Below are 25,469 nucleotides of genomic sequence, written 5' to 3' on the forward strand. Positions count from 1 at the left end.
CCCAACCATCCCACCCGCTTCCCAACAACACAATGCGGTGGCTAAACCTCCTCACGGCCTCGCTGCTGCCCTTCACAGCTCTCGCAGCCAAGAAACCAACCGGCGACCGCTTCAATGACGCCCGCGCCAAATCGCTATCCATCGGCCACCCGCTCAAGCTCGACGATGCAAGCTATGCGCAATTGACAAAGTCTCCTCGTGACTACGGCGTTGCTATACTGCTGACAGCCTTGGAGCCGCGTTTCGGTTGCATGCTGTGTCGGGATTTCCAGCCAGAGTGGGATTTGCTGGGTAAGAGTTGGATGAAAGGTGACAAGGACGGTGCGACAAGACTTGTATTCGGAACCTTGGATTTCGTAGATGGCAAGAACGTTTTCCAGTCGGTAAAACAACCCTTTCTGCTTCCCATATATCTAAATGTAGAATGTACATACTAACTCTTCGAAGATGATGCTGCAAACCGCCCCCGTCCTCCTCTACTTCCACCCCACTGTCGGCACCCACGCAAAACCAGATGCCTCACCCGTTCGCTTCGACTTTACTGCCGGTCCCCAGACCGCAGAACAAATCCACGCCTGGATCTCACGACAAGTTCCTGCTGAACTGCCCAAGCCTGCTGTCTCGCGCCCTATCAACTGGATCAAGATCATCACCGTCACCACCGTTGTTCTGGGTGGCATCACTGCTGTCTCCGTTGCATGGCCTTACTTCGTTCCCCTGCTACAGAACCGCAATCTCTGGGCTGCTGTCTCCCTTATTGCCGTCTTGCTCTTCACTTCTGGCCACATGTTCAACCACATTCGTAAGACACCATATGTTGTTGGCGATGGCAAGGGTGGTATGAGCTATTTCGCTGGTGGCTTCAGCAACCAGTATGGTCTTGAGAGCCAGATTGTTGCTGCCATCTACGGTGTACTTGCTTTCGCCGCTATTTCCCTTGCCATCAAGGTTCCTCGGATTAAGGATGCGCGTGCGCAGTCTTTTGCGGTATTCTTGTGGACCGGAGTGCTGTTTGGTATGTACAGTTTCTTGCTGAGCGTCTTCAGGTTGAAGAATGGCGGGTACCCGTTCTATCTGCCTCCTTTCTAGATGAAGGGTGATGGGTGAAGAAGAAGGATTTGTAAGGATCTCTCAATTGGTGAGAGACTAGAGTACAGAGTTGGAAACTCTTACTACCCGCAAGGGTATATCATTCCAATGGTGCCAAAGACCTGAGCTCACGGCTTGAGCTCGATGTATACTTTGTATGATAAAAAGTAAGCTGTGAAAGCGGGCGTTCATGAAGTAGATGTCAATTCAAACGTCGATATTATATATCCCACAGCTCTGTACTTAAGCTGCTGTCGGATCCAACGATACAGCACCTTTAGACCACCATGAAGGATGACTCTAGCCATATTAGCTTGAAGTACAGGCTGCAAGCAGTGGATGATAAAGAAGCATGTCATCGAAGGAAATGATTGTGTATCACATCAAGAATTCTTGGATACTACGAAGTCAAAGTATATCTGAACATGTGTTTGACGCCGCACCGCCTCACCAATCCAACATACTTCCACCACCCTTGGGCACTCGTCCACGCTAAGAATTGCAGTGCAACAAACTAAATTTACTCCGCTTCGATACACAGCAAGCGAGGCAGATCCCAGCATACACAGCCACAATCCCAGCATCTCTTCTACGCTAAAGATTGCAGTGCAACGGGGTGATGACCGTGGCGATAACCATCTATGTGTGTCTGCACTACAATCCTTGGCGCAGACCAGTAGTCCAAATACCATACGCGGCTACGCACGATACCACAGTCAGTCGTTCATACGCTGCCGGTATGACTTTTAGTCTGTAGTCTTCTCAGTATAGTCACTGCTATTCGGTGATATGTACTAAGCTAATGAGGTCACACATTCTCATCGAATTAGAGTCTCAGACAAGGTGGTAATAGTGGGAAACCTCGACACCATCTACTTCACTGATGATGCAGTAGCAAATCTCCGCATGTGACACATCATCAAGGATCAAAAATTCTAGGCTTCTCTATCAGTTAACATGGCCTCCTGTTCAAACGATCTGGTGGGGAATATAAAGGTCAGTTCTGATATCAGCTCCTCGTCCACGCTAAAGATTGCAGTGCACTCTCCTGGCATGGGTGGCCCATGACTGTTCTCGCCAATTACACGCATTCTCACTCATGCATATGGCCGAGGTCTACCTGCTCGTCCGCGCTAAAGAATGCAGTGCACGGCAGACTTTGATGAGTGCATACGCAAGGCAGACTTCAAAAACACGTAGCCACAACCTTGACTACTCGTTTGCGCTAAAGATTACAGTGCAGAACACCGCTACAACCAGGCTGCGATTCCTTCTAGCGTCCTTCCAGAGTGCACTGCAATTATTAGCGCAGACAAGCTGCTAAGGCTGCATGTGTGAACAGTTAGACGAAAAGGCTGGAGCGTGCTTGCAGTCACGGAAGCACACATCTGGTCATGATCATACCAGTCACATTTGTACTACATTAAGAAAATGCCATGATCGAGAACAAGCCAGCAGCCCCATACCCATAACCCGCTATGAAAAACATTTTGTGCCCAGAGAGATGCCCATCATAAACCCCCATACCCATTAATCATACCGAAAGGGAAAGAAACAAAGACATACAACGCCTAAGTCATAGCCAACGCATGCAAGTCAAAAACATCATTCCTCCAACCCCCCTCATCCCAATCATCAATCCTCTCCTCGGCCCTCCTCCCCTCCTCTTCCCACAGCTTAACAACACTACCGGGCGCATACTTACCCGCAAACACGCCCTTCTTGTTGGCCTCGACACCCACCCTCGTATACACGTCCGGATCATCAGCCGGCGTGAGCCTCGTAATGACCGCCTTGACAAAAGTCTTGAGATCATCCGGATCAGAAATCCTCGTCGCCCTCAATCGCTCGCGCGCAAAGAGGAGCTCGCGGTTAGCAGCATGGATGCCATCTGCGATACCCTTGGCCATTTGCCTCTCCATGACCTTGCGGACAATGGGGCGGAGGAGGGGTTTGAACAGCCAGCCGAGGATGCTGAACTTGGATTTGCGCAGCTTGTACGTGAGCTTGTGGATATGTACACGTACGGCCTTGAGGGTGAGAATCTGTTCTAGCTTCTCCTTGCCGACTTCGACGTCGAGGTGGATGTCGATGCCGCGCTCGTCCAGCTGGAAGGATGCAATGCCCTCGTCGGCGAGACGGAGAAGACCAGAATGTGCGCGGAGGAGGAAGCCGACTTCGTCAGCACGGAAAGAGAGACCGTCAATCTTGATGGTGAACTTGGATGTGGCCTTTGATGCGACGCGGAAGCGCGCCTTGCGCAGTTCAAAGTCGTTGTAGGTTTCTACTTTGAAGCGGAAAGGCAAGAAGGAGGTGTGGTTGACCGTCTTTCCGGGTTCGATGATCAAGTTCTCCAAGAGCATGTCGATCTCGGGTGTGGAGACCTCGAGGCGAGGAATAGGAATATATTGGATGGCCTGAACTGCCAGAGGAACGAACACGTTGATGGCGTCCTGAACCAGTTCGCTGTTGGTGGCTGAGTGCATGGGCGACAGGATGTTCCAGATCCTCATGGTTGTCTTCATCATCTTCGCAATGTCCTCGTCCTGTGTAACAGCCATAAAGGTTCGCTGAGCTTGCTCAAAGAACAAATCAACATCCTGGCGAAGCGACGACTCGCTTCCAACACCTTTGGCCTTCTTCCTGAGCTCCTGAAACTTCTCGTCGATGTGGTCGAAGAAATCGGGGTCAGTAAGCAGCTTCTGGAGGGAATTGCCGACGTCGGTGAGTAGATCCTCAAATTCGGGGTCCTTGCGGGAGTGCTCCAAGACCTTGTGGAAGGCATCCTCGAGTTTCTTCCATTCTTGCTTGTCGCCAAAGGAGCTTATGAAAGTCCAGAAGTTCTTGACAGCCTTGTCCATTGCTGGGTTCGTGTCGACGTCCTCTTCGAGCGTGCCCATGGCGTCTTCAACTGTGCGAGAATATGCCATGGCGTAGCGCTTCAGCAGCTGTGCCAGTACAGATACGGAGTCGTTGTAGTCCCTCTTCTGCCTCAGGTTCGTGACCGTCTTCTTCAGACGGAACAAGAGCGATTCACCCTCGTCGCCCTGTAGCTTCTCTGCTAGGCTGACGTCTGCCCTGTGAGCAACCTTGGCCACACCATTTCCAACAACCTGAGCCACCTCAGTGACCTCACCACTCAGCTCCTCGGCGGAATGTGCGAGGTTCTCATCGGCACCTGGCTCTTTAAGGGCCTTGTACTCTGCTGGCGAAGGCTCGATCTTCTTTGCAGCTTTCTTCGCCACATTCGACAGTGTAAAGGCAGAGTCTCGGAAGACTTCGCGACCGACGACGTTGAGATCAGAGAGGAAAAGGCGGAAGTCTGAGTTGGTGAGGAGTAGAGACCCGACAGTCTGAAGGCTCTGGTATGCTGTGGACGCGTTAGCGGATGACAGTCGGACACATGTGTATGCACGCACCTGCAGTAGCATCTGCCTTTGCCTTTGACCTTGTCGTCCGTCTCGCCATATCACCAACATCAACAGAGATTCTAGCCTTGGAAAGGTACCAGAGAAAGTCCTGAATCTGATCTTCGCTGTTCTTGTGGTTCATCGTGTCGATGAATTGATGAAGCCATTGTTTCGTGAATTTGACTAGCAGACGACCTGAATCGCTCAAATCGGGGTTCTCTGGATTCAGGATATCTGCAGATAGCAAGCTGCGCAAATTGATGATGAGTTGCTCGTTAGATGGCATGAAACCCATAGTAAGCGCCCTCCACATCTGGTACGAGTGGAGCTTCTGATGCACCTCACGCTGGAGCGTTGTGTCATCACGATACTATTCGTTACGGTCAGCAACCATCATTTTGTGGTTGAACGCGTGAACATACCTGTGGCAACAACGGCTGTTGATCGTCGCGTTTGCGCGACCCGAAACATGATGAGAGTGACATTGCGATGATTTCTGTCACTAATTCGCCGAGCAAAGAGCAATTGAGGTTGGTAAAACGTGGGGAGAGCTGGAGTATAGCTCGCGTTGAAGCTATTGAAGCTGTCCAAGGTTCCAGGCTCCAACTACGCGTTGGTCAGGATGACGAGGGAAGCTACGACCCACGTCATGCCGCTCGTCGATCCGCGGCCCCACAAATGCGCCAAGAACGAATGGCCGGGTGTCATGCCCCAACCTATGGTTCGCGCATCACTCTCGAAGCACGTGGTGTGTATGCACTCATGTTGTTTGCATCTGCATCGACTCTATAAGCATACAACATATCGATTTGCCATGATTATGTTCATATTCGCATGCGAAGTTGGCTGGGTGCTCTGCGATGCCGAGGCAAGTCACTCCCTAGCTCCAGGATTCGTAGGTAGTCAAGAGAAGACGCAGAAAGGCAGTGATCAAAAGCCTCATGAGATGAATGGGTTGCGCTCCGTGTAATAGATTTGGCTGTTTCGATATTTCTCCAAGCACTCAGATTGTCGTGAACAGGTTATCAACACGCTCAGGAATCTGTCGCAGCCACGCGGAGACGTCTCCGAATATCGCTGCGTCATAGTTGACATTTGACGCCAACTGAAGACCATCAGTGTGCTTTACCAAGGATCTAAGAATATACAAGCAGGTTTACAGAAGAAGTTCAACGTAGGTAACTTCGACTGACTGCTGTTCGCTGAAATTAATTGTGGTGCTGTTACAATAGCTTTCTTAGCGACCGAATGAGTGTTTGCTCTTCCCGAATGGGCATGTCGAATAGGAGATTTACAATATGCCGATAGCTATGAGCGCGCTGGTGAGTCGAAAACTGAGGCTGTCACTGTTGTGTGCAAAGTAATCCGCTCTCATGGTCTCGGATCTTTGGGTCTATTGATCCTGAAGGATGCAGCGAACACCGACTCCGATTCCGATGAGACATTATAGACTGAGAGTGCCACAGACTACGACCCACGCTAGTCTGCTCGGACCATAGGGCTTCATGCAAGCGTGGGCTTCCAGATCTGAGATGTACTGTCCTGACTCGCCCGCCAAGGCGTCAGAGAGACGGTGAGACTTGACAGGTGCATGACAGTCGCAGCTTTGCGGTAAGGAGAGGCAATCAATTAATAATAGTGACTTGTTCAATGGTTGATGCTTGCGAATTAGCCATGGTGAGCGGAGATTTGAATGCGAAAGTCGGATGTGGGTAATAGCACGCAATAGAGTTCGTCGTCCGTAACCACCCGTGGTGCTGTGGATTGTGGAGTCGCGTGCCCCAATTCTCGGAAGATGGTAGGAACTGGGCGCGAAGCCCTAGGCGGCTGCCTTACCCAAGCCATCAAGCTTTCCCCACACCACGCGGGTGATCCACCAGCCACTGTAGTCGCATCTGCAGCTGCAGGTATAGAGTCTGGGACCTCCGATATATGGAAGGAGTGGTCAAACGTGAACTGAATCAGATGGAATTATGTCGACACCCGGACCGGATCTCACGGCCACCAGTAGACAGTGAGTTATTTTAAAGAGACAGTCCGGCCTGTCACAGACATGGGGCGAGAGCAATCGGATGTTGCATGCGCTTCCCCTGGCACCATGCCACCAACGGTCCGTTAGCGAACAGTCAGGGGTGCACATTCTGCGTAAAAAAAAGTTGCCCTCAGCGGCTCCGTTGTGCGGTACAAAGACACACCGCTCATACTGATTAGCAATTCGTCGGGTCGCGGTGTACGTCCATGGAGCCGGTGCGGACCCGCGAGAGCAGACGGAGGTGTTGATCTGGCTAATGTCCATGGCGCTATTGACCTGAGTCTTGCATCCAAGGTACCCTTCGTACAGTGCTGTGGCGAAAGGACACGAGACAACTCCCGTAAGATCAACACGATTAATAATTAAGCACGCTGTTGCAACGCGGCGCTGCGCATTGACTGTGACTGCGGGAATAAAATGCCTCGATGCCTGACAAGACGTGTATTGGGCTATGCGAACTTTGGAAGGCCGTCGTTGAACAAAAGAAAACAGCGGTATGGTAGAGACAAATACCGTTGCTGCCACGCGTTCGGGCTACTTGCCAGCTCGGTCTGCAGTACCGGCAAAAACAAATCTGCACAGAACGGACAACGATTTTGGCCATGGAAGAATCCTACGGCATTCCGTCAAGGCAATGGGCGTTCCGATTGCTCCCGAGTGATATGCACGTCCAGTCATGACCCCTGCTACCCGGTGGCTGTGGCTGTGACACGACGAGGATGGCATGCCCCGGATTTAGCAAGAAAATTACTGAAGAATGTCGCGAGTGTGCTGTGTGAATGGTGTGATTGTAGAGAGGAGTGTATACAGAAGCGACAAAACCTTATCGTCGTGGTATGCGGAGTTGTCGTCGCCAAGAGAGATACTTGGGGAAGGGACTCGCGTAAAAGTCACCAACGGGCTGGTCCATGCTTCCTTTACAGGCACACTTTGACGGCGAGAACGGATCTCCTCACAGACTGACTGTTGCGGAACCTAGACCCATCCGATAGGCTGACTATTATGTAGCCCCCCATCCTCCGCGCCCCAGGCGGGCTGTCTTCCTAATTCCTTTTCAATTGCCGACGCGTCGTTTCAGCTCATTTCAATGCAGCGATTCAGGTCGCTTATAAAAGTTACGGCTCCCGCCCAAGGCCTCCGTTCTTCAATCCAGAAACCTCCCTTCGTTCGTTATATGGCCACTGTAGCAACCGACAACATGCCTTCCGCCATTCGACCCAACATGGCCCGCCAATTGAGCACCACTTCCGGTGACTACGACCTGTCGTACACGCCCGATGTCCGCAAAACCCTGGGCACATACGGCCTCACTCCCCCTGCCGTTGAGAGCTACGACGTTCAGAGCGAGCGATGTGCGTAGATATGCCTAGAAAGAAGAAGTGAACCTTTGTTAACGTTCCCAGGCCTCAGACTCCTTGCCATGAAGCAGGCGCCCATCGAAAAGTTCCAGTACCTCGTCCACCTCAAGGCCACCAACCCACATCTTTTCTACCGTCTTCTAGGAGAGAACATCAAGGTACGAAACAACCAGAGGCACTTTGAAATCACGATTCTAACATAGCCAGGAACTCACCCCCCTCATCTACACTCCCACCGTTGGTGAAGCCTGCGTACGATGGCACGAAATCTGGACACAACCCGAGGGCATGTATCTCTCATGGAGCGACCGGGGCAACCTCCGCAAGATCCTCGACAACTGGCCACACCAGGTCGACATCACTGTCCTCACAGATGGATCCCGTATCCTGGGTCTTGGTGACCTTGGTGTCAACGGCATGGGTATTCCTGTCGGAAAGCTCGCTCTCTACACCGCCTGCGCTGGTATCAAGCCAGACAGCACCCTGCCCCTGACTCTCGATCTCGGAACCAGCAACAAGGCTCTCCGCGACGACCCTCTCTACATGGGCTCCAGGATGCCCAAGGTTACTCCCGAGCAGGAGAAGGAGTTCCTCGACGAGCTCATGGCTGCTCTTACCGACAAGTGGCCCAGGTACGTAACATCCACCTATTATCCTATTCAGGAAACTGATCGTGTGACAGCATTGTTATCCAATTCGAGGACTTCAAGAACCCTTTCCCCGCCTTGGAACGCTACCAAGACCAATACGCCATGTTCAACGACGACGTGCAGGGAACTGGTGCCGTTATTGTCGGTGGGTTCATCAACGCTGTCAAGGCGTCAGGTGTCCCCGCAAAGGACCACAAGGCCATCTTCCTCGGCGCTGGAAGCGCTGGTGTCGGTGTTGCCAAGCAAATCGTCGAGTACTTCATGAAGGAGGGTCTGACAGAGGACGAGGCCAAGCGCAAGTTCTGGTTCGTCGACTCAAACGGTCTCGTCACCCTGGACCGCGGCGACAAGCTCGCCGAGCACAAGGTCTTCTTCGCTCGCGACGACAACAACGGTCGTCAATACCAGTCACTCAGCCGCCTCATCGACTACGTACAGCCCACCATCCTGATGGGTCTGTCGACCATTGGCGGTGCCTTCAACAAGGACATCCTCGAGAAGATGGCCAAGATCAACAACCACCCCATCATCTTCCCTCTCTCCAACCCTTCAAGCAAATCCGAGTGCACATTCGAGGAGGCCGTCGTTGCTACCGAGGGACGCTGCCTCTTCGCTTCAGGCTCTCCCTTCCCCTCAATGGAGTTTGGAGGCAAGATGCTTACTCCCGGCCAAGGAAACAACATGTACGTCTTCCCTGGTATCGGACTGGGTGCCATCATCTCCAAGGCCGTCTCCGTCACACAAGACATGATCTACGCCTCTGCAGAGTCACTCTCGACTTCTCTCAACAAGCAAGAAGTCGCCGACGGCTGGCTGTACCCGGACATCCGCCGCATCCGCGAGGTTTCCGTCATTGTCACCCGTGGTGTTATCCGTGCGGCTCAGAAGAACGGTGTTGACCGTGCTACTGAGCTCCGCGGTCTCACTGACGAGCAACTCGACGCCTACATCAAGAAGAACATGTACGACCCTTACACTGAGCCCAAGTACTTCGACAAGAAGGTGTCGCAGCTTGTTGCGAGCGAGAAGCTGAATGGCACTACTGTTGGTGTGACTGAGGTCACCAACGGTGTTGCTCACTTGTAGAGCTCCTTCGATTCTTGAACATGCTTTTGGCGCTACGGTTCGTCTTTAATTGAAGATGCACCTTTCTTTGGTTCTTGTTTCGGTAACGGCCTTCATTTTAGACTGGGCACTGGGTCTCACCAAAATTACTTTTCCTTTTCTCTCGACTTGTGCTTGTGGGATGGCTGGATGGATACTCGATACCCTACTACACTTCATTCGTCTTCTCACGAGACTTGTAGTACACACTAGATACCTCCGACCTTGGTGCAAATGATTGCACTGTGGAATGAAAATGCAACATGTTATGGACAATCTTAAGATCAATCCCCCGTCTCCACTTTGCAACGGTGATGTCAAATTGTTAACGGATGGAGTATCCGTCTCACGTCAGTATTACTATGTTCTCAACAACAGTACTTGTTGAGACTACCTTTTCACTGGCGTTAAACAATACCATCTGCCATACTCAACCTCGGACGACGGCCCCCCTCATTCTCCGAAGACCTCAAAGACTACTTCCACACAAAAGTGCAGCAAGGACGATCAGCTTATCACAAAAGTCCCTTATCTCGTATCACCTCGAGATAAAAACGGGATCCCGAAATCTTTCACGCGTCCTTAATAACAGCGCCAGACTATAGTAGCACAGACCCCCCTCCCCCATACCACACCAGCCACAATGCCATGCACGACCGCCCAGCCCAGCCCCTCCCCTCCCTTCCGCTCTCATCTGCGGGATGGCCCGCTGCTAGGTTTACCTTGACCCGGGACCCACTTTCACCGGTTCTCAACAGTTTTATATGCAGCAATGGTTTGGAGCGAGCGCACGCGCATGAACCAGATCGACGAACGGGTAGGGCTGCAGGCGGTTTTTGACTCGTATGCTTTCTTCTCTCCTTTGGGTCGGTTTTTTTTTTTAGGGAGAGAAAAAAAAAGATTAACTCTGCTTCTTTACTTTTGTGGGGTCTACGTTTGGTTATCTGGATCTGGTGTATGTGTGATGTATGGTTTTGGATGGAATGGTAGGTGGCTAAAGGAACTGTTGTTGTGGTTTTATAGGTTGGATGGTTGCGCCTGATTGGGGTGATGCTGGGGATGTTAGAGAAGGCTTTTGTGGTGGTGAGGTGGAGAAGTTAGACGGGGTTGGTTTGGTGTGTTGATTAGGATAAGGCATGTTGTATGCGGCTAATGGATGATTTGCTGCAGCTTTGGGGATGTAAAGGATGGGATGGGCATATTTGTGACGGTGGTATGTTGTTTCGGTCTTTCGAAGACTTCGTCGGTTTTCGAGTGGAAAGTTCACCGAGAGCATGTTGAGATGCGTGTTGGTTTCAATATTTGACTTGTATTCTTCAAGTATATCTTTGATACCTGGGGGTTGTGGAAGCCGAAGATACAGCTAACCAAGATGCAGGTGATACTCCAAGCATGCCGTGAACGTAGTCTGGACGTTAGACGCTGATATGCGCTGCAGAACCCCCACAATGGACTCCACCATGCACATACGTTTGGTGCCATACTGCTGGCTAGGGACAGCCTCAGATCAGCTCGGCCTCCTTCAGGATGTCGTCCACCTCGTCTTCTCCAAACTCTGACTTGATACCTAGATCCTCCTGATCCTCTTCAGCCTCAGGAGTAGGCTCCTTGTTCTTCTTGGGGCGACCGCGACCCTTCTTGGGAGTAACCTCACCAGTGTTGCCCTCATCATCAGTCTTCGGCTTGCGTTTGAGTGGTGTAGCAGCCTTCTTGGTCGGAGTTCCACCAGCAGGGGTAGTGACAGCGGCAGCAATGGGTGATCCGGCCTTGAGTGCATCAATCTCTGGCTTCAGCGCGAGCTTGGTCTTGTTGATCTTCTGACGACATCCGTTCACGTTGCGGCCAGCAGGTACAGGAGCATTCTGTGTTATGTCAATCAAAAGAGCTCTACCTAGGAGTAGTACACCTGGTTTCATAGTGAATACAGGAATACTTACATTGTAGTCGAGTTGCACATTGCCAGCCTCAATGACGCTGAGGAGGTAGACGAGCTGTTCACTGTTAGTTTTGCGGTTTCGCAAGTGGATGGAAAGGAACGTACAACTTCGTGTTCAGTCCAACTCTGAGCGTTACCTTGACCAGACATGATGTGGTATTACCGAAGGAGATGTCGACTGAGCAGGAGTATTCAGATGAGGTAGAGAAAGGGTTATGGCCGTTGCAGGGTGAAGATGGAAAACAGAGGTAGAGGGAGAAAGCAGGGTGAGGAAGCGATTGACGTTTGTATCTAGAGTGGGAAATCTGCCAAGCGGGTGGAACTCACCCTCACTGTGAGTCCTCGAACGGCAAAGACGGCACGTAGTCAATGGTGCAGAGTTCACGATGCGTGGTGAAGGTGAGTACAGATTGCTAACGGAAACGCGGTAGCCATGCTCTGAAGATCAACGCCAAGTCATGTATACATCACCCTTCTATGCACATGGTATGGCCTTGGGAGTTGCCGTTCAATCTGCCACAGCACATTTATAGAAATGCATGCTACATTAGCCTACCTACATAAACCGACAATTCCATATCTGGATACTCAATGAAGGGAAACATGACAACTATAAAACTCGTAAATGACTCTCACGAAAGAATTCCTGACATTCGGGATAGCGCAATCTCCGCATTTACTAGGGCCTACGTATGTCAAAACCCACCTTCACTTGTTCACCATCAGTTCACTATCACAACAACGCTACCATATACAAACAAACATCCATCGCCATATCCCCCGCTTCCGAAAACTTCGCAACTCTTCCCACGCACACCAGTCCGCCATCCCCTTGCCATCACATACCACGGCCATACACTAGGATCCAAACAAACTACCAACATCAACACAACCTTGAAACACTATAGTCACCATGTCAGGCAACGAATGCACGAAGACTGGTTCTGGTTGGACAGACAAGGAGCGCGTATATCTTTCCCCACCCTCCCCTCCTCACCCCAAGCCTCCGCACAAAAAAGACTGACAGGAAGAAAAACAAACAAACAGCTCACCTACCTCTTCGCTCTCATCGAGAATTCCAACGTCAAGTTCGACTACAACGTACGTAGCCAATGTCCCCATTTCCCTCTCTTTCGCACACCCCCACACTCCTCTCCGTCTTGCCATAAAATCCACCAACAACTAACATGAAAACTCCAGAACACCCCACGCCCTGCGGGCCGTTCCATCATCGCCTGCCAGCGCATGATAGACCGCCTCAAGAAGGCCACGCTCAAGGACGAGCTCGAAGCTCTCACGTCGAGTGGTGATCCAGGTACCAACGACAGTACCGGTACTCCGAAGAAGAAGACTCCGACTCCTCGTAAGCGCAAGGCCAAGGGCGATGCTGCTGCTGCTGCTGCCAAGGGAGAAGCAAATGTCAAGACTCCGACTAAACGCGGTCGTAAGAAGAAGGAGGTTGAGAGGGATTTCACCGACGAAGAAATCGTTGATGGTGATCTTGATGAGGGGGAGACGATTGGTGTTAAGCCTGAGCCAAAGGAGGAAGAGCAAGTCGGCGAAGATTTCTGATTAAATCAGAGGGCTGGGTTTGATCGCGTAGTCGCATTCACAAGGATGTACTACTGATGATATCGTTGGATCTCGGGGGAGCTATGTGACCGGACATACATGTAGTCTGATCGGCGTTCGCGAGCGAAATGTGCTCTACTTTCAGAAAAGGCATGAACACAACGGGCTGCGAGATTGAACAACATCATGGAGAACACGTCGAAACATGGAGGAACAAAAAAAATACCTCAATAGCCATTAACAGAGCAAACGAGAAGAGGAGAAAAAATAAAATAAAGTTCGAATGGGTATCTAAACTATACATCGTTCAACATGCAACTTTCTCAGCCGTTTCGAAAAATCATGACGTTCGCCTACGCACACAAAGACTCTCTCCCTCTCTCCATCACCTCGAATAATCCGGTTTCGTAGCCTTGTTAACAATAGGCGGCGGACCATCTGTATCCGGATACGGCAGCGGCGCTCCAGGCGGTGGTCTCGCAAAACTGCTTCCAGCCGGCGGACTGGTCCTCAACCCGCCAGAAGACAATGGCGGCGGCGGACCATAGCCATCCTGGAAGGGCGTCTTTGGCGGCCTCGGCGGCGCATTGCTCAACCTATCGTCCCAACTCGTCGCACTACTCATCCAAGAAACCGGCCTTCCCGCTTGAAACTGCTCATCTGAGCGCCGACCCGGAGACACTAGTTCACCAGAGTGACGTGGCGGGAGGTCTGAGAAGCCATCTGTACTGGCCGACTGCGGATACTCATCATTCGACACAACGAGGAATTTGTCGTTGTCACTCGGCCGTCTTGGTTCTGCCGCGGGTCGAAATGCAGGATGGATATTAGTGTAGTATTCTGGTGCAAGTTCCTCGGCTGGTAGTTCGACGGCCATGGGCGCAGGGTCTGGGACGGTAGGGAGGGGTTTGTTGGGTGCCTGGGCGCCTGGAGAGAAAGGAGACTCGCCTTTGGCCGCGCGCTCCCAGCGGACTTTTGCGAAATGGATTCTGGCGATTTTGGCGGCGGAATCGAGGGTCATGGATTGGACGCTCTTCTCTGCAAGGTACATGCGCGTGTTTGTGCTGATTTCTGCGAGGGCGTTCCACTCATTCATTCCAAATTCCCCCACACCCACATTGACATTCAGGCGATAGTAATTTTCCGGATTGACATGTCGTTTCGCAAGGTTGTCCTTCATTTCCTTGTGTGTCTTTTCGCAGTCTTCGATCTTTTGAATGAGCTTGCGGCGGGCCTCTGCAAAGTCGCCGATGCCGCCTGACACAAAACCTTCCCACCACAGATGTTGTTGGGCGTTTGTGCCTTCGGGTCGCTTTCCCGTCCCTATGCTCACAAAGACGCCGACTTCGCGGCCGGGCCATTCGTTGCAGACGGCTTCGTCGAGGGCCATGGGGGCTGGGTTGTATTTGCCGGAACCTTCATCGAGGAAGACGGATTGTCCGACTTGGATGGGCTTGAATGCCAGGGCAGTCGCGGATGTGGCTCGGCCGGCTTGCCATATTGTGGCGTTGGGTTCGATGGCGGGTTCTTTGCGGGAATCGTAGGAGCGGAGCAGGATCTGGCCAGCGCCAGATTTCCTTGTGCCTTTGTACACGGCCGTGACGGCGCTGTCAAAGTTAGTAGACTGGAACACTGCTCATGTATGATTCACTCACGTCTTAGTGCGCTCTTCCCGGTTGTCGTATAGCAGGGCGTGAGGGTTCCCCCACTTCATGGCGGCTATGCGCATATTTACGGGCGTCATGCCAATCTGGCTGTAGTTGCTGGCATTACTAGCGCTCCTTTGCATACGGCCCGAAATAGCACTGCCCGGGGTCATGGGCGGTGCATCCTGCCCGTTGTGGTTGTCGTTGCCTTCGTCATCGTAGATGGTGTGTTCGCGCACACATTGCATGATAGCTTCCTCTAGCTTGGACGCCTTGAACAATGTAGATCGATATGGTATGCCGGCAAACGTCTTGTCCGTCTCAAATACTCTTCTCGTCATGCGCACATATACGTCTTTGCACGTCTCTACATCCATTCTCAGTCTACCCAGCATTATGGCAATCAGACCTCCGGTGCCGGTTCCTACAATGAGATCGAAATGTTCACATGGCTTTGGTACTTCGTGCCGTTTTGGGGCTCGGCCTTCGGTCTCGACAAAAGTTCGGTGCATCAATTCTTGGAGGATTATCAGCATGGAGTACCCCCGCACGCCTCCGCCGTCTGTCACATGGGTTAGCACCTGCCATACTGGAGCCTTGCATCATAACCTACCTAGCGACAGAATGCGCAGCGGCGGCCCTTTGGTTGTGTCCTTCCGACGCACCCCGTTGAGTGCCATGTTTGGGGTAATATGCGCTGGTTGTGTTGGGTATCACAGGTTCTAGGCGGTTCTGCCTGGCACGGCGCGTATACGTCTTCGCTGCGTTGTATGGATAGAGTCAGGCTGTCGGGTCCGCTGCCTCCCAGTATTTCAGGCCGTGGGCTGGCGTGGGCTGATTGCGCGGCTGAGGATTTGTCTGGAATCGTCGTGTTGTTGGTGTACTAAGCAGTAAAGCGTGGCTGAGAGGAATCCAAGCCTGGGCGCGCGCGCTTGAAAGCGCTCAAGAATGTCGTTGTGAGGTCGGCTGCTCGGTGCGCGAGCAGAAGGGCATAGGGTACAGTCACAGGAGAGACAGGCGATGAGTAAGAGGAGTTCACGTGGAGGAGTTAAGAAGATTCTTTGACTCTTGCCGGTCATGGCCAGCAGCCCAAGTTGGTTCACAGCGTCGTCACTCGTCATTCGTCACTCGCCAAGCACCAGCCATAAGCCGAACTGCACCGCCACCTCGGCTCCGCTCTTTAGCCCACCAAAACCTGGTTTATCCTGGCACGCCGCACGCCGTCAGAGCCCAAAGATCTTCCGTCTCTACCGGTTTTACGACAAAAGATCTTCATGCCCTTGCAGCGGCAATGCCATGGCCCGCCTGCTAGAAGGAACCTCCCTCCACAACGTCGACGCGAACGAGTGACTGTCCAATCGCCAACTCTGCGGCCCTGCTTCGGATGGCCATCCTTCCATGATACGTCGCCTTCTCCGATCGAATAACGATGTGAACTACATTTTGATCGCGATGAGAGAAAATGCCTCGCTTTGTCATGATTGATCTATTGTGCCTATTCGTTAGCATCTCGCCGAGCTGCTGCAACACCAATCTGGTACATCGAGTCCATCGTAGACCTGCACGCTTACATGTTATGATATCGTACGATGCTTCGTGAGGGTGTCTATCCGGCTTCCACGTGACATCGAAGGGAGCCAGCTGCCAAGGTAACCATGCAGGACCTCTACGCCACTAACATGCCATACGAGAGAAAAGCTGAACAGGTGCAGGGACAATAAGCCCTACCTAGTATCTTGCAGTCCACATAAGCTTACAACAGATCAACAACACTGTAGGCTGCTATTTTTCTCATCTATGCATAGATACACTACTCTTGAAACACTTCGTTCAAGTAGGCAACAATGCCTGCACAGTGTCATGAGATGGACGAAAAGTCTCAATCACAACTTTTAGCTCACAGGCATGATAGCGTGCTCGATGATAGCATCCGTCGAGCCAGCAGTAAACACGGAATGTGAGGTTCACAAATTTCTGCGGAAAGACGTCGGGCCGCTTGTGTAACACGAGCTGTCTTGTTGAAATGGTAGTACGGGAGACAGCGCGCTTTCCCAGTCAGGCGGCGTGTAGCAAATAGATAACTTCTGGTTAAAACTGCGACTTCCTTGTCGTTCATACTGATAATACGTTCTTTGTATATTCGTGCTCTCATTGGTGGACGGCAGCTGCTGCCTAATCGTGTTCGTTTCAACTACTTCACGTTCTTTGTACTTCGATTATGAACCAAGTCAAGTCAATCTTCACATCGAGATGGCCAGCAGCTCGCTCTTCCTGAGCATGCTGCCGGCTGAGATCCGCAACACCATCTACGAGCTCGCTCTCACCGCCCCAGAACCTCTCCGTTGCTTCGATCCGGTCCTCTGGGACGAGTACAACCCTACTAATAAGAGGCATTATCTCTACCTCCGTGCGACACCTACCGACGCGCTTGACGAACTTGCGTTTGAATTTGACACTGTCGAGTACAACCAGCTCAAGTATGTCAGCAAGGAAGTTTACGCTAAGACCGTTGGCTTGGAGCTTAAATACAACGAAATCACATTGCGTGTCTCCAGAAAGAGCGAGTACGCGACGTCTTTCCTATTGCTGAATCGATGGCTATCATCGATACCCGTCACGAAAAGGTCGTGGATCAAGACAATCAACATCACGATAGAGACCAAGAGCCGTTATGTAGAAGCTGGGCCAGAGGGCGTGGATACCCTTGCTTGTCTTACAAGGCTATGCAACGACAACCCCTCGATGAGAGTCAAGTACTACTTACCCATGTGGCGCACCAAAGTTCCAACATTTCACAACTCGGACCTTTCAAAACGTCATCCGATCTGGACTGCTCCGACTGTTAGCGACTTTATTACACATGCTGTAGATGTCTACTCGTACACGCGCGGCGAAGGGTTTGAAAAGCTGTATCCCGAAATCGATACGAAGTCAACGCGTACTAGGCAGAACTGGAGGCCGTATCGCTGGCTACGTTTGGATCAACTCGTGCATCTGGCAGATTTGCAAGCTAAAAACTTGACGTACTTTCCTAGTGTTCCTAAAGGCACTGAGCTACCCATCATCAAGAAGGATATCACATGGGCGGCGCACAGCGAGGTCGTGCCAGAGGCAGAGCAATGGATCGGCTACAAGTACGCGAAGGATTGGGTCGAGAATGGCATATAGAGCGGGGGTCGGAGCCATGGAGGGAACATGGCCAACAACACCTGGAAAAACTGTTCTCCTCATATGGAATGCGAGTACGAACATATAACATGCCGGTGGAAAGAGCTGGTCGATTATTCTCAAAGAAGGAGGATCAAGGCAGGTGATTTTCTAAGCAAGGTTGACTACGGCAATTTAACTCATTTGGACCATACCGCTGATGTGCCAGTACATAGGGTATCTTGGATGGATATACTCTATACTCAACTATCGAAGCATATAAGGAAGGACAGCTTCCTTCCAAAGGAGGGCATCGGATTTCCTACTCTCTTTACTCATATCTACCGTACATAGAACTTGAAATCAGACATGTCTTACTAAAACTTCATTGTCTTTGTTAACCACGACTACTGAACGAAACATCTTCGCTGCTTAGAAAGCACGTCTCTATATACTCTAACACTTTTAGACTGGTGGGCACTAAAAAGGTATCAGCGGAGTAATACGTGTCTTCGACCATCACAACCTTCTCCCATGTTCGCACTGTGATTCTTGATAATGCAACGGATGCTCTATGATTAGTGAGATGACATGACAAGTTGCCAACATCATCTACGTGATGTCCATAGTCGCAACACCACCTCCCACCCTCCAAACCACTCTACTTCTTCCCCGGCACCTCAACCAATCCTCTCTTCTCCTTGATCCTCCACTGAATCGCCTTGGCAAGGTAATACAGCACTTCCAACGTCGGCATACTAACCCCAGCATTCCTCCCCGCCCTCAACGGCTCCCCCAGCAAATTCTCATACTCGAGGAAATTGCCCTTTTCCAAATCCTGCTGCATACTAGGCTTCAACCAGCTCTCCAACGGATCAACATGAATCGTCTCCTCCACAACCCCTGGATCCAAGTCCACACCGCAGACCGCCTTGGCCGCAGCAACGATTTCGCGCATGGCTGGTCGCACGAGGCCGTCGAGTGCGCCGTCCGCCAGGCGCAGCCGTCCGTCGTCCAGGCCCGTAATGGCGCAGATTGGATTCAAACAGGCGTTGAAGACCAATTTCTTCCACCGGTCGTGCAGGACGTTGGGCGAGTAGGTGCACTTTGTTTTGCCGCCTGCCGAGTACATGTGCACGAATTCTTCGGCGCGTCGTTCGGGCACAGCGGGGTTGATGTTTGATGTGGGAAAGGCGCCGATTAACAGTTTATCGCCTTCATCTTGGATCTAGAAAAAAAAAGTTTGGTCAGGGCGCGTAATCAGTAAATATATACACATACAGACTTATCACCTTCCAGACCAATACAGAAAGAAAAGAAAAAGGAAACAGGGATAAATACTTACAATAGTACCAGGCATAGTTTCCGCACTGCCAATCATGGAAATACCGCTTAGGATACAAACATTGGGATGAGGACGCAGAAACGGTTTCTCGATATTCAACCCGTTTTGCAAGAGTATCAAGGTAGTCTTGCTCGCATTGCTGCCAGTGGGGAGAGCAGGGCTGATTAGGTCGATGGCCGTGGGAAGGATATCCGGCATGTTCTTGGTGCAAAGCATCACATAATCGAATGGCTGCTGCTCGATACCTTCCCCAACGAGATCGGGAATACTGTTACGGACTTTGTTTCAAAAAACAATGGTTTACATGTTAGCTTGCCTTTTTCCTCATGCCATATTACAGACGCATAAGCCACATTCAGTTTGAATATTGAGCCGCCCCCAAAAGTCGTCCAAGTATAGAAGAGTGAGGTTGCCAAACATACCGACACTGGGTCTCCATCCCTTCAAGTTTCCATGATCGCAGCTGGAGATTGTGTATCCGTGTTCTTTGACGACGTCGTAGTTGGAGCGTAGGACGAGGGTTACCGTAGCCAGACCACCGGCTTCGAGGTTGACGGCTGCGATTGCACCGACAGCGCCACCGCCAACGATTAGCACGCTCTTCTTGTTGGAATCAGCCATTGTGTAGATTTGGTCTAAGAGATGGTCATACTCACGTTACATATACAAGTGGCGTCTATGGCGTTGACAAGATAGGGCGCGACTGACGCGTTAGTGGGGGTGGAGGGGCAACCACGACTTGGAAACATGATTCCGTCGGAATCGAGCCGCATCGTTGTACCTGCTACAACATCTGGGAATCATCACTTGACAATCACGACTGGAATCAGCAAAGCAGCTATGTTGCGGTCCCTTCAATCGAGCTCCATTTGATGCATATGTAGGTTACAGTCCGTAAATTCGTGGCTGGTGACCTTTTGTCGCCAAATCTTCCACCGCCTCACACGCCTTCATTTCTTTATCGCACTGATGGTTTGATGCATTGCTTGAGTCGAAGGTAGAGCCGTTCCATTCCATCCGCCCGAAGACTACGCCGAGAGCCCAGCAAAAGAGAGAGAAAGAAGATGCACGCTTAGAAGACGAGAGCGGCACCCTTGGTCTTCTTGTCACCACCAAGCTCGAAGTGCTTGCATCGCTTGAGGGCGAGCTGCGGTGCGTTAGTATTTGTGAGCTAGTGGGAGGTGAGTGCAGCATACCTGTGCCTTGGTCTTGCACTGTGTGCACTCTAGACGGAGAACGACCTTCTTGGTGGTCTTCGCCCTCTGTTTGGTTGTTAGTCGCCCGTTTCTTCATCCCGGATGCGTGCGATCATACCTTGTGGAAGACGGGCTTGGTCTGACCTCCGTAACCGGATTGCTTGCGGTCATAACGACGCTTACCCTGCGCGAACAGCGAAGCCTTGCCAGCCTTGTACTCTACACAGTCTCAGTATACAGGTGGTGCGAATGCGTGGACGTGCATCACGTACGGGTGACCTTGTGCTGGGTGTGCTTCTTGCAGTCCTTGCCCTTGCAGTAGGTTCGGCGGGTCTTGGGAACGTTGACCTGGGGGTGGAAGTCAGCGTCCGTGATCAATGCCTTGAAGCTCCCCGTTTCCTTTGCTAGCGACGAATGCGGGACGAGCGAGCGAAAAAGACGATGGCGAAGAATCGGTAACGCGAGGATGCGATGGTGTAAGTCCTGGAAAGACAATGCCGCCATGAATTATACGAGCGCAATCCTGCGCCTTTGCGGATGTTTCGTAGTGCGACGTAAGATATATGAGCGCATGATGGTTTGCTGGTGGAGTCGCCGCCCTTCTACTCCAAGGCCCTCGCGTCTCCCTTATACCAGCAACAAGAGACATTATCCAGCCCAGCCGTCGTAGCATCAGATGTCTCCCGCCGTGTCCCGTTCTGATAAGGTATCGTCGGTACAATGTCGTGGGGTCGGAGGTTTCGCCTCGCCATCGTCATCGATTCGTGAATTCGCTTGCTCGTCGCTCGTCGCACATGTCGTGTCCTTCGCAATATTCCCGGCAGCAAAGATATCACTCACCATTTTGACGGATTTTGCTCTGTGGTTAGTATGAGCGAAAAGTTGGCGGTGTTGCTGGAGGTGTTGAGGTCGCTGCGCCGATATTGCTAGCGTTGTGTGGGCTTCGGCTAGGTTAGTAAGCCGACGCCACACTACACCAGCCACAGCCAAGACAAAGGAGAGGCACATTGCGAACATCGGGTCCTTCGTCATCATGAGTTGATCGGGAAAGAATTCATTGTGGTATCATGCGTGCTAAGTAAAATGCAGATCGCTCGCCATATACCATGTCTGATCATGAACCCGGTAAAACAAATGGAAGCTCAAACGTGAAGACTAGTAAATCGGATGTCCCTCTTCCCACTTCTGGACCTCTGTATCTCGAGATGCAGATGGAGGGCTGCTACCCATGCCAAGACTGAACCTGCTGCTCTCACCTTTCGCAGGTGTTCTTCCATCGTCGATCCGCTTCACAGGACCGACCCATTCCCACATGCGAGCAACGTCGCCGCTAGCTGTTGTTCGGACACCTGCGCGGATGTTGCTGTTCTTCTCAACCTTTGCCTGTACCCTCGTCCACAGCTTCTGTCGTCGCTTTGCATTAAACTCTGTCCTCAAGACATCGTCCCGCAGTTGTGTCATACTGATGCCCTTCTCAGCGCCTGAGTCGTAGTAGCCCAACGCGGCTTGGTCCTGGAGTCTGTCATACGCGTCGCTTGCTAGCTGCTTGGCCCGAACTTCCATCGCCCGGTTACTAGTATATGAATACTTTCCGTATGAGCCAGTGGCAATGAGGAAGAGTATTGTTACAATTTGGAGAAGATGTCGTTCAAAGGATTGTCGGAGGGATCTTCGGACGCTACAGGAGAGGGAGAGCTTGGCGAGGGAGGTGGATGCGAGACGGCGTGCGCCTGTTGTTCTGTGTTCAAGGAAGAGTAACTGATTAGTACAATTCCACGTCAGAAATGCTGTACAAGTGATGGGACTAGCAAGGAGAGTACTTACCCGTCGGTGCTCTCGATTATTTCTTCCCGCATAACCAGCTCAGGAAAGGCTCTGTCGAACAGCTCACTGAATTCCTGATCCGTCAAGCTCTTGCTCTTCTGAGATGCCATCTGTTGTTTTAAATCCACCTCGCTCACTTCAGGGCTTTCCACTAGGTTTCCTGCTGCATCAGGCTCTCCGCACTCGTATTGGGCCTTGCGTTGGCGAAGTATCTCAGTTGCCTTGTTCGCGATACCGTTCACTTTGCGTGTCTTCTCACTGTCCGGTTCGCAGGTCGGTGGTAAAGGAATCAAGCCACCGAGGGACAGCGGATGATCCTTCATGATGAAATCAGGATCGCACCTGAGAGTCAATCCGCGGAAGCACTGCGCGTGTGGTGGACAAGGCTCGCATTGTGGGAGGATTTGGTCCGCCCAGCTTGGTATTTCCACACCAGCAAGTCCGATGGCATCTCGTCCAACGCCGCAGAAGCCGACTTCGATCTTTTCCTGCCGCCATACGCCAGCGAAGGCGGCCGAAGCTGTGAGAAGAAGAGTGCCGGCCATTGCTTTGATTGTTCCAGTTTTTTTGCCTTTCTGCCTACGTCTCCGAGGAGGCAAAATGTCCACTTCACCAGCCCTTGCCCGCTCGCGCACTAGATCAAGCTGCTCCTCTGGCGTGAACTCTTCGCCAGCATCTGCGAGATCATCCTCCTGCTGCTTCACACGCGGGTCTGCCACGTCGAATGTCCCGCGAGTGGGTACCATAACGCCGTCGTCTTGTTGCTCAGTCTTGGGTTGAAAGGTCCTCCGGCGATGCGCGTCGCTCTTGCGCCTCTCCTGAGCATATCCTGTAGTGCGCCTACGACGGTCGCGCGATATCGTGTCTGGCACTGCAGGAGAGCTCCCACTCTGAAAGGGGTTCTCCTGGGTGAAGGGACTGGCAGCGTCGTTGCGATGCCACGCTTCCGGCTCGGGCGTGGGTTCCTTGGGCGCAGGAGTGGCGCTTTTGCGTATGCGTCTAGTCGCGGGTCGCTCATCTACCTCAGGTTCAAGCGCTCTGCTGTGTTTGGCAGGAACAGCCCGCGAGGGTGTCTTGGCGCGTGGTGCCGGTACATCTGCTTCCTCTGTCGGTTCGCGGGTTGTTCGTCGGGTTGTGCGTCGTGTAGTCGCAGGTGTAGGTACTACAAGCGTCTCATCTTCGGCATCGTCTGTCTCTACTGTGCTGGCTGAACTGGAGGGAACATCTACGATGCCCCGCGTCGATCGCTTTGTGCGTGCCTGCGCCCGTTGGACCTGTGCTTTCTGGGGAAGAACGAGGTCGACGAACATGCCAACCAGAGCGGGCTTCTTTGCCGAGGAAGGGTATTGAACGCCATGTCGGAGTAAGATGCTCCTCAGTTCCGGGACCGTTATCTTGTTTGGATCCACGCCATCTTCGTAATACCAATACTCTCCGCGCGCATCAGCCATGTCGGTGTCGTGGTGGGGTAGTTGAGGTGAGTCGACGATTCAGCGGGGGTTGCGACCGAGAAAGTTGCAGGGCGGAAGTGAGACAGGCGTGGGTTGGCTCGTGTGGTCGCGGTGATGAGCGATAGGTGGAGTTGGAAAGTCTGCGCAGCTTGTTTGTGATGTCACCGAGGCAACTGCGGGCCCGTGCGCCGGATGCGTCTGCTTTCATCTGAGCTCTTTCATTCACTCCCAGTCACACATCTATAATCAGGATCGAAATATGAAACACTATAACCAAAAAAAAAATACAACGTCAAGGCTTCTGTGAGGGAGTCGGTTTTATTAATTCTATTCTTCAAAGTTCCTCGCACGCCTGATCTACCATACGGCACGATGCAGTATATGAACTTTCTTTACCAACGAGAGAGCAGAGGCAACATCGTCGTTGAGAAGTGGCGATGGTTGCTGGCTGCACTGGACATGTAGCGTATCTCCACATCTTATCATCTGTCATTGCACTTGATAAGATCTTCAGATTTCCTCTTCCACCCAGCGCCTGAACAATGCTGCCCATAGTTTGAATCTGAGCTCCCATTCGACTGGAGTCAAGCCGGATGATCGCGGTGTTGTGACAATATCCGGGTTAGGAAAGAATCTGATCCTGTCCCACAGTCTCTTCACTTTTAACGGCGCTTCCCTCACAACCCGAAGAGCACGGAGCTTCTCTGCTATACTCATTCTGCGTTCGTATGATTCCTTCATTACTGGTACTACTGCTGTTGTTGTTGGCCACATGTCCTCTAGAGCGTCGCCACGTATGACGCTAGACACCACGATGCCATGCGTGAAGATAGAGATGTCAGTAGCTTCGTCGCCCAACTTGTTGAGCAGGTTCGCTCTGCAGAAGTGGTGCATGTTGTACTTCACTCGTAGCGATGGACTGTTTATCAAGACTTTGGTTAAGTAGGCCATCGTGCTCGCCATCTCTTGCTGTTCTAGCCAATTTTCGTGGTCCACAGCGGTAATTTTGTTGGAGAGTGTTAGACTCGTGATCCACGAAAGTCTCTTGGGACCGAGCGAGCAAGTCAGGTCAAGAAATATCATCTTTGCTTTTGATGGGTGTTTTTCGTCCCGTAAACTCCTAAGTGAGGACTCAACCATATGGCCATCGATCCTCACAGGGTTGTGTTTGAATTCGAGCAGCCGAGTCTCTCTGTAAAGTTGGCGACAGGTCATTTGCAACTGGTTAATGCGTCTATCGTTGGATGTCAGACTAAAATCGATATAACCCTGGGGACTAGTTGATAGTGCAAGGGCATAGATGTCGTTGCGTATTCCTCCTGGTAAGCTTAGCAGGGGCGATGGGGTTAATGGTGCGGTTTTTAGAGACGTCATGGTCGTGAGAATTTAGTCATCGAAATCACTGAGTTTGAGACTGCGTGTAATTGCGGTGTTGAGAGGGAATTTTTAGCAACTCAAGAGCCGCTCCCTGTATTATAAGCTCGGGAATGAGAGTACAGGAGCACATAATTTCATTGTGGTTGAATTGCGTGGTTGTACAGGCTTGTGAATGACAGTGCGTTTTCCACATCACTTACAATGTGTTGACGCTCAGTGGGGGTAATTGACTTTCGGACCATAAACAAATTCCGCACCCCACTCAGCTACGCGGATATCAAACGTTGCAGAATATATATTTTACTTTTGTCTAGCTCTTCATCAGCGAATCA

General features: G+C 51.6%; 10 protein-coding genes across 10 annotated transcripts; 4 read left to right on the plus strand and 6 right to left on the minus strand.

Annotated features, from left to right (window-relative positions):
• Positions 1–32: 32 nt before the first annotated feature.
• On the plus strand, positions 33–1,089 carry J4E82_010730 (uncharacterized protein; the record flags this gene model as incomplete). Its single annotated transcript, XM_051736941.1, has 2 exons — positions 33–383; positions 448–1,089. The coding sequence occupies 2 exons, from the start codon at positions 33–35 to the stop codon at positions 1,087–1,089; spliced, it is 993 nt and encodes a 330-aa protein (XP_051583295.1).
• Positions 1,090–2,660: 1,571 nt separating this feature from the next.
• On the minus strand, positions 2,661–4,984 carry J4E82_010731 (uncharacterized protein; the record flags this gene model as incomplete). Its single annotated transcript, XM_051736942.1, has 3 exons — positions 2,661–4,459; positions 4,509–4,869; positions 4,922–4,984. 3 exons carry the CDS (start codon positions 4,982–4,984, stop codon positions 2,661–2,663), a joined length of 2,223 nt encoding a protein of 740 aa, XP_051583296.1.
• Positions 4,985–7,729: 2,745 nt separating this feature from the next.
• J4E82_010732 (uncharacterized protein) lies at positions 7,730–9,625 on the plus strand (the record flags this gene model as incomplete). Its single annotated transcript, XM_051736943.1, has 4 exons — positions 7,730–7,883; positions 7,935–8,047; positions 8,097–8,521; positions 8,572–9,625. The coding sequence occupies 4 exons, from the start codon at positions 7,730–7,732 to the stop codon at positions 9,623–9,625; spliced, it is 1,746 nt and encodes a 581-aa protein (XP_051583297.1).
• A 1,520-nt stretch (positions 9,626–11,145) lies between these two features.
• Positions 11,146–11,729, minus strand: J4E82_010733 (uncharacterized protein; the record flags this gene model as incomplete). The annotated part of the gene is made up of 3 exons (XM_051736944.1): positions 11,146–11,505; positions 11,581–11,634; positions 11,685–11,729. The coding sequence occupies 3 exons, from the start codon at positions 11,727–11,729 to the stop codon at positions 11,146–11,148; spliced, it is 459 nt and encodes a 152-aa protein (XP_051583298.1).
• Positions 11,730–12,492: 763 nt separating this feature from the next.
• On the plus strand, positions 12,493–13,151 carry J4E82_010734 (uncharacterized protein; the record flags this gene model as incomplete). The annotated part of the gene is made up of 3 exons (XM_051736945.1): positions 12,493–12,546; positions 12,627–12,680; positions 12,780–13,151. The coding sequence occupies 3 exons, from the start codon at positions 12,493–12,495 to the stop codon at positions 13,149–13,151; spliced, it is 480 nt and encodes a 159-aa protein (XP_051583299.1).
• A 385-nt stretch (positions 13,152–13,536) lies between these two features.
• J4E82_010735 (uncharacterized protein) lies at positions 13,537–15,477 on the minus strand (the record flags this gene model as incomplete). The annotated part of the gene is made up of 3 exons (XM_051736946.1): positions 13,537–14,758; positions 14,807–15,359; positions 15,411–15,477. 3 exons carry the CDS (start codon positions 15,475–15,477, stop codon positions 13,537–13,539), a joined length of 1,842 nt encoding a protein of 613 aa, XP_051583300.1.
• Positions 15,478–17,047: 1,570 nt separating this feature from the next.
• On the plus strand, positions 17,048–17,965 carry J4E82_010736 (uncharacterized protein; the record flags this gene model as incomplete). The annotated part of the gene is made up of 1 exon (XM_051736947.1): positions 17,048–17,965. One exon carries the CDS (start codon positions 17,048–17,050, stop codon positions 17,963–17,965), a length of 918 nt encoding a protein of 305 aa, XP_051583301.1.
• Positions 17,966–18,605: 640 nt separating this feature from the next.
• J4E82_010737 (uncharacterized protein) lies at positions 18,606–19,910 on the minus strand (the record flags this gene model as incomplete). The annotated part of the gene is made up of 3 exons (XM_051736948.1): positions 18,606–19,172; positions 19,290–19,567; positions 19,712–19,910. The coding sequence occupies 3 exons, from the start codon at positions 19,908–19,910 to the stop codon at positions 18,606–18,608; spliced, it is 1,044 nt and encodes a 347-aa protein (XP_051583302.1).
• Positions 19,911–20,361: 451 nt separating this feature from the next.
• On the minus strand, positions 20,362–20,989 carry RPL44 (40s ribosomal protein L44e; the record flags this gene model as incomplete). The annotated part of the gene is made up of 4 exons (XM_051736949.1): positions 20,362–20,436; positions 20,486–20,551; positions 20,604–20,704; positions 20,758–20,989. 4 exons carry the CDS (start codon positions 20,987–20,989, stop codon positions 20,362–20,364), a joined length of 474 nt encoding a protein of 157 aa, XP_051583303.1.
• A 651-nt stretch (positions 20,990–21,640) lies between these two features.
• Positions 21,641–23,760, minus strand: J4E82_010739 (uncharacterized protein; the record flags this gene model as incomplete). The annotated part of the gene is made up of 2 exons (XM_051736950.1): positions 21,641–22,223; positions 22,310–23,760. 2 exons carry the CDS (start codon positions 23,758–23,760, stop codon positions 21,641–21,643), a joined length of 2,034 nt encoding a protein of 677 aa, XP_051583304.1.
• Between the last annotated feature and the right edge of the window lie 1,709 nt (positions 23,761–25,469).

This window comes from Alternaria postmessia (genome assembly GCF_024291825.1).
Source record: "Alternaria postmessia strain BMP 2775 chromosome Unknown scaffold_140, whole genome shotgun sequence".
NCBI classification, from domain to species: domain Eukaryota; kingdom Fungi; phylum Ascomycota; class Dothideomycetes; order Pleosporales; family Pleosporaceae; genus Alternaria; species Alternaria postmessia.